Below are 7,239 nucleotides of genomic sequence, written 5' to 3'. Positions count from 1 at the left end.
AAGAACATGTTTGACATGTTGCCCTGGGAGGATAGGTTTCGGGAAACGCCCTGCTAAGTTTCTGTTAACCAGATAACTTTCAGATTACTAGAAATGACATGATGCTATTCTCCCCCACTGCGTACTTCTCCTCCCCCATTGTGCTCCTGTATATAAGCTGTGAGTGCTTTCAATAAAATGGAGACATATTTGGAATTTCAACTTGTCTCCGATGCTTCTTGTCCCTTTTTTGTCATTCTTTCCTTCCCAGGGTCGCCGTTGAAAAGATCCCGCGGGCTGGGACACTTCTCCAGCACCACAGCTTAAAGGCATCAATTCTCCTTCCATCATCCCTAGTCACTGCCCAGCTCTCTGTTGTATAACAAGTAATCGCAAAGGCCATGGCCTGTATCAGGACAGACAGTGTTGCTCTTCAGTACTTTGGAGAGGTCTCTGACAGCAGACTTTCCCAATGCAATTAATCTTTTAATTTCCTGGCTGTTGGTACCAAGACAGGGCCTTATACATTTGTAAAAAGAGCAAAGGCCACGTGGGGATGGCCAGGTCTTACCTTTACAAATTTCACAAAAGGGAACTGTTCCTATCAACAGCACCAGCAACACCAACACAAAACCAATTTCTATGAGGTCAGGCATGTCCCCCATGCTACTGTACCTCGTTTTACTCATCTCAACACCAACCTTACTGCTTTACTGGGTCCAAAATCTGATGCAACTCACAGACCCTCAGAGTCATGTGACGGAAGCCAAAGGTTAGTAGTCAGCCAGGTAAGTAGCAAGTCAGGATGGCTTCTGAAATGTGCTCGAGGGCACCTCAGCCTTGAGCCTCACAGCTTCAGTCCTGCTCTCTGCCTTACCTCCCTGTTATCCAACCAACGTGGCTAAAGGCTCTTAGTCCTGTCCACAGAGGGCAGCAGTCCCAAGGTCCACTCTGAAGCCTGCCCTGTCCTGAGCCAGTCTCCCTGACTCAGACATACCTACCCCCACTGCCCCAATGTGTCAGTCCATCTCATCTTCCTCTCCCCGGCTGTCCATCCTCCTCCACGGACTGGTCCCTCCTGGCTACATACTCGAAGTATGAGACAGCTTCAAAATCCTTGTCTCAAAGGAACAGCTTGTTTTCATCCTCTCTGGAATGGACGCATTAGTTGTAGCAGTCCATAGTATGTTCAAGACTCCTCCAGCACAACTCAAAGGATCCATTTTTATCGTCCTTAGTCATTGTCCAACCCTATGATGCATAGCAAGCAGTTGCAAAGACCAAGGCCTGGATCAGACACACTTTAGTCTCTAGACTGATATCATTACTCTAACACTTTTGAGAAATCTGCGACAGCAGACTTCCCCAGTCTAGTTCATATTTTTATTTCCTGACTGCTGGAGCCAAAAGTGTTGATTGTGGAGCCAAGCAAACAAATTGTTAACAACCTCAGTCTCTTCACCATGTGTCATGGTGCTGCCAGTCAGCCCAGTGGTGAGGATCTTTGTCTTCTTGATGTTGAGCTTCAAGCATATTGAAGACTTCAGGCCTTGACCTTCTGCAGCAAGCGCCTTAGGTCCTCCTCAGTTTCCATGAACAGGGTTGTGCCATCTGCTTAATAGATAGTTGATGAGTCTACCTCCATTGCTGATGCCACATTCCTCATAAAGCCCAGCCTCTCGAATGATCTGTTCTGCATGTTGATTGAAAAGGTATGGAAACAAGACGTGACCCAGACACACTCCTTTCCTGATTTTGAACCATTCAGTTTTCCCCTGCTCTGTTCTGAGGACTGCTTCCTGGTCTGAGTATATGTTTCACATCAGCACAATCAAATGTTATCTCCAATTCTGTTACTGGAGCTGCTCAATTTAATGGTGAGACTATCCAGTCCCCTTGTGGATAGGCAAACATGTCCTCATCATATATCCCACCCATCCACATAGCAAAGTCAGCAATGGCTAGGGAAGCCACTTTGAATAAGCCCTTAACTCCACGGCATCAGTGAAAAACCATTAAGAAAATATGACACACTGCACTTCAGGGATTAATCAAGAACACATGACGCTGAGTGACGTAAGCCAGTCACAAAAGGAGACTTATGGTGGTAGTGTCAGGTGCTGACAAGTAGTGTGAGAGTCAGGGTGACCCTGCGAACAGCAGCCCCGAGCCCCGTCCTTCCTGTGTCCTCACCACCTCCTACTCGCTTGAGCCCATTGCCAGTTACTGGTCAAAAGTCTTTCTTCTAGGGGAGCTCTGGTGGCCTAGTGGCAAGAAGCTGCACTGCAATCCCAGAGGAACACGGTTCGAATCCACCAGATGCTCTGCCGGAGAAGGAGGCGCAATATCCTCCTGTACCAGTCAGATCTGATTTGACGGTACACGCACACAAAATAATAAAAAAAAAAAAAAAGTCTTTCTTCTGATTTAAGATCACGGTTATAAAAGCAAAAGAAAAGTGACACATACATAGACTCAAGCTTGCAGGGTGACTGGGGATGAGAAAGGAGAGAGAGTAAATGACTGGGGTAGGTGAGTGGAAAGGGCAATGGGAGCGAATCAGATGTTGTGCTTCATGACACCACCTGTGTTTGTCAGCTTCTTCTTGTTGTTGTTGTTGTTTAATGCCGTCGAGTCGTAGAGGACTCATAGCGACCCTATGAACGAACAGCCTGAGCACTGTTCGTACATAGAGTTTCCAGAGACAAGCCATTTTGGAAGTGGATGCCGCACCTGCTTCCAGGCTTGATTTAGTCGGGAAGCTCCAGCCAACACTGTCCACCTTGGGTGCCCATTACCACGACTGGCACATCACTGTCACAGGCTTCAGCATCACAGCAACCACGAGTTACCTCTGTACAGCAACATGTAATTTGTAAACTCAGAAAAACAGTTAAAAGGCCCTGGGAGTGGATATGCCTAATGCAAAGGGGAAAAAAAATGGCTTTTTGAAGCCAGTTAGACCACAGCACTCCCCCACTCAGGGCCCCTGGGGCTCATGGACTGGGCACCTGTCCATCACTTGGGGCCCTTGGGGCTCATGGACTGGGCAGCCATGCATGACTTGAGGACATTCCAACCACACTTTCATTAGCCAGTGGTCACTGTCCCCAACCCCAAGCAGACACCCCTTCTCCCCTCTGTTGTGTCCAACTACGAGTGTTTCATGCCCCAGGATCCCATATTACATATCCTGTCAGAAACTCACGTTCCTATCTATGTCACTGACCATAACATCCCCAAGGCCTCCACGAAGCAAGTATCAGGTTATGGGATGTGTCACCTGCTGCCTGAGAGGTCAGTGGTTCAGATCGCCCAGGCAATCTTCCCAACATGGTGCAGCCTCAGAGCCCAACAAAAGGTCCTGGAGTCAGATCCAGCCCCAAGGCCAGAGTTGGTGCTCCGCTGAATGGACTGATGAGCAGAGTGTGTCCACTTCCTCAGAATGGTGCACAGGACACAGGTCACAGAGTAAACACAGGCTTTACGTGGGCATAGGACAAAAGATTCTGTGTGAACAGAGGACCCAGAACTCTGTGTGGAAGACTACTCCTGTCCGTCTCCCACAAGGAAGTAGAATTGCTGAGTCATGTCCACTCTGACCACAGGGAACTTCTCCCCAGCTGCCAACCACCAGTGGCGCTGCTGTGGTGCCAACGGACTGGAGGGTGTGGGTGGTTCCTTGATGTGGAGCAGGACGAGGGTTCATGAGCGATCCCTGCACTCCCGCTGAGATCGTGCCACCCAGCTGAGGACTGGTGTCCGAATCCCCACCATGGATCTTCTTAGAGTGAGACACTGGGCTGCAGAGCCTCTGAACTGCCCACCTGGGAGGGTCCTGGGGCCCAGATGCCAGGAAAAGAGGCCCATCCAACCTAATGGCTCTCTCTGCCTTTCCCCACAGGTCACTTGATCAAAGTACAGATCACTGGGAGGCCACACAGCCACCCCCCACTCTCGGCCATACATGACCTCACTGCAGAAGGCCGGCACCCATTTGTGTGTGGGTGTCCTGATGCACTCTAGATGGGTGCTGACAGCCGCCCACTGCCTGGTCCCCCCGTGATGTCACTGCCCCCCTATCCCCAGACCTCCATTCTCACAGCATCCCCTTTCTGCTCCGGTACTGGACGTGGCTGTCTGGGGCTCCTGGGGAGATGGGCATCAGAGGAACAGGAAAACACCCTTCCGTTGAGGGAGTGACCTACCTGGCATCACCTGGTGGCCAGAGGTGGAGCCAGACTCGGGGCAGAGGACAGAGGGCCCCCAGGAAGTAACTGGGCCCTGGTCTTGAATACCGAGGCTCCTCCACTGACTCATGCCATCATAGCCCCAACCTCTGGACTTCCCAGCCATGAAGACTCCAGATCAAAGAGATGAAAAGAGCAGCAGAGGATCTGAAGGCTCGTCAGCTTCAGGCACAGCTGGATCCAGTTCTCCTGTGATTCACTCAGGCTTCTGTCTCAGCACCACTGGCCTGTGCCGGCTGTGTCCTCAGAAAGGCTGTCCAGGCACGTCTGAGGACAGGACGTTTACTTTTCTCTGGGGCAATGTCTGTCGACTGGGGAGCCCCAGCTGCATCACAGAGCAAGCTCTGCACAAACCACCTGACACATAAGCCTAGGGTGAGGCTGGGTGGTGTGAGGCCTGAGCCGGCCTCTGGGAGCCCCAGGTAGGACCAGTGTCTGAACTCTGACCCAGTCAGAGGTGAGGCGGGAGCAGGAAGGGATTCCTGGAAGGGGGGGTTGAGGAGGGCTGGGGCAGTGAGGCAAGGTCAGGATCACCCATACACAAGCAGCCTTGATGTGAGGAAGGTCCCCAAGCTACAGGCCCCCTGTCTCTGCCCAGCGGGACGGAGCTGCTTGAGAGTGGTGCTGGCACAACCCGAGTGACCGCAGCCTATCCTTCGTCAAGGCATCTGTCCTGCACCCCGCTAAAAGGCAGCCCCTGAGGACCTTACCTCACATTGCTCACCCCTGTGCCCCTCCCCCTCTACAGCCCCTCCCCCCTCAGTCACCTGCCTATCCTTCACATCTAATCCCTCCCACCTGCCCTGGACTCACCCCAGTCCCTCCACTATATCCTTCCAACTTGCATCTAGTCCCTCTTCCACGTCCTATGTCCCTCCCATTTGACCCATGTGCCTCTATACTGGCCCCTATGGCCCTCCAAACTGACACCATATCCCTCTACATGTGACCCTATGTCGCTCCACACCTGGCCCCGTGTTCCACAACACCTGGCCCTAGTCCCTTCCCAATTGCCCCCAGTCCCTTTTAGCTACAATATGTCCCTCCCGCCTACCCCTTATATCTCCAAACCTGCCCCATTTCCCTCCCAACTCACGCATGTTCCTCTAAACTAGCCCCTATGTCCCTCCAAACTGACACCATCTCCTTTCACTCCTGACCCCATGATTTTCCATGCCTAATCTCATGTCCCTTCATGCCTGACCCCCTGCACTCTCCCCCACAGCTGGAGGGCAAGGTGAAGTCCATTAAGACCATCCTGCCCCTGCCCCACAGGCCCCAGGTAGTGCAGGCTGGAGTGTGGTGTAATGTGGCCAGCTGGGGACTGACCCACCATGGAGGGCAGCACTTGCAGGAGCTGGATGTACAAGTGTTGGACCATCAGATGTGCAACAACAGCTGCTTCTAGCATGGTCCTGTCTGCCCACATGGCCTGCAAGGTGAGGTCCTGGGTCCACCTTTCTTCATTATTAGGAGCCTGAGGTGAAGGCCGGTCCTCAAATCCATTTCTGAGAAATAAGTCCCTGCTCTGAGGGCAGAGCTAGGATTTGAACTCAAAGAGATAATCTGGGAAGGAGGAAAAGAGAAAAAAAGGAAACAGGCAAAGGAGAGAAGAAAGGAAGGTGAGAGGGAGGAAAGCACAGAGGGAGGGAAGGAGTATGGGAGACCAAATTTCATACCAAATATTATATGAAAACCCTTGTTCAGGACCTGAAGGAATTAAAATTTATAAGTTAGGATTTCTCATGTGACAGATCACAGAAAAAGAGCTGTTCCCTGCAGACAAGAGACAGCTAGGCCCCCCCCTACAGAGGGAGTGTTACTTCCTGTGACATACTTCCTGAGCTAGAGCATTAGGTTGAAAATAGAGAAAAATTTGGCTTCATTTACAAGGAATTCTTTTTATGATTTGCTTCCCCTGATTATCAATAAATACACAGAGAAGCATGGCTTGGGCCCTTCAGTCAAGAACTGCTGGCCACCTGTTTTATGCTCTCTGTTCTATCTCAATAATTATAAAAATACGTTACCCTCAGTCTGCAACAAAGGAGGGAGGGGGACAAGGAGAGATGGAGGTGAGAGACAGAGGGTCAGGGTTGGAGGGAAAGAATGAGAATGAGAGAAGCGGAGGAGAGAGGGGAAGCAGGACGGATGAAGGGAAGTTAGAGGAAGGGAAGGGAAGGAGTAGAGTGAGTGTGGACCCAGCCACTCTCCCAGGAGATCCAGGCCCTGGCTGTGTCCCCATTGGCAAGGCCACAACTTGTCCTCTCATCCCTTAAGGGGACTCAGGAGGCACCTCTGGTTTGCAAAAACGAGGTGGCTGGGATCCTGTCCTTCAGCTCTCAGGCCTGCACCACCCATGGCCTCTACTGTGGACCCCTAAAAGTCCTAGATCAAGATCTGACCAAGCACTGGTGACCCCTCCCTGGGAGCAAGGGGAGGGCAGTGGGGACAGGAGACACAGCCCTGCTCCACAGCCCCGGCTGCTGCACCTGACTATGGCCACCCACAGTGGCCCTCCTGACCACGCCCCCCTCCAGCTGCACCCCTGTGGCCCTCCTGACCATAGCACCTCCTCCGCCCCTCCCCCATCCACTGCATCCTGGTGTCCCTCCTGACCAGCACAGCTTCCTGCAGGGACCACGATGCTCTGTGCAGTTACAGCCTCTCAAAGCAGAGATGGTCACACAGAGCAGGTCCCAAAAGCTGTAGGGAAGTTAGTGCAACTTTGTAGAAAACTTCTCTCCATTTGCAAATATCTGATCAGGCGATGGAGACTTGAGCATGCCGCCTGTCTTTTTTTATTTGTTTATGAAGAGGCACACCGGCTTCACCAGACAGCAAGAAAGGGTGTGAAGCCATTACAGTGGGCACATGCTGTTTGAGGGCATATTCAACCCAGTGGCCAGTCACCCACCACCCTTCCTCACTTCCTGCCTGGGTTCCCAGAGGAGGGAACACTGTTGCTGTTGTTGTTTGATCCTAGGGACCTAGTGAGAGCCCTGAAATA

The 7,239-nt window shown here is 51.8% G+C and overlaps 1 protein-coding gene across 1 annotated transcript; it reads left to right on the top strand.

The window, feature by feature from the left end:
• Nucleotides 1-2,040: 2,040 nt before the first annotated feature.
• On the top strand, nucleotides 2,041-6,647 carry GZMM (granzyme M (lymphocyte met-ase 1)). The gene is given in 4 exon segments (XM_006903588.1): nucleotides 2,041-2,055; nucleotides 3,899-4,033; nucleotides 5,455-5,646; nucleotides 6,510-6,647. Coding segments are annotated over 4 exon segments (480 nt in total).
• The last annotated feature ends 592 nt before the right edge of the window (nucleotides 6,648-7,239 follow it).

Source organism: Elephantulus edwardii, unplaced genomic scaffold (assembly GCF_000299155.1).
Source record: "Elephantulus edwardii isolate Elephantulus edwardi_28Jun2011 unplaced genomic scaffold, EleEdw1.0 scaffold00217, whole genome shotgun sequence".
Lineage (NCBI taxonomy): Eukaryota > Metazoa > Chordata > Mammalia > Macroscelidea > Macroscelididae > Elephantulus > Elephantulus edwardii.
Note: the sequence above shows the minus strand (reverse complement) of the source record. Positions and strands in the feature narration are given on the sequence as shown.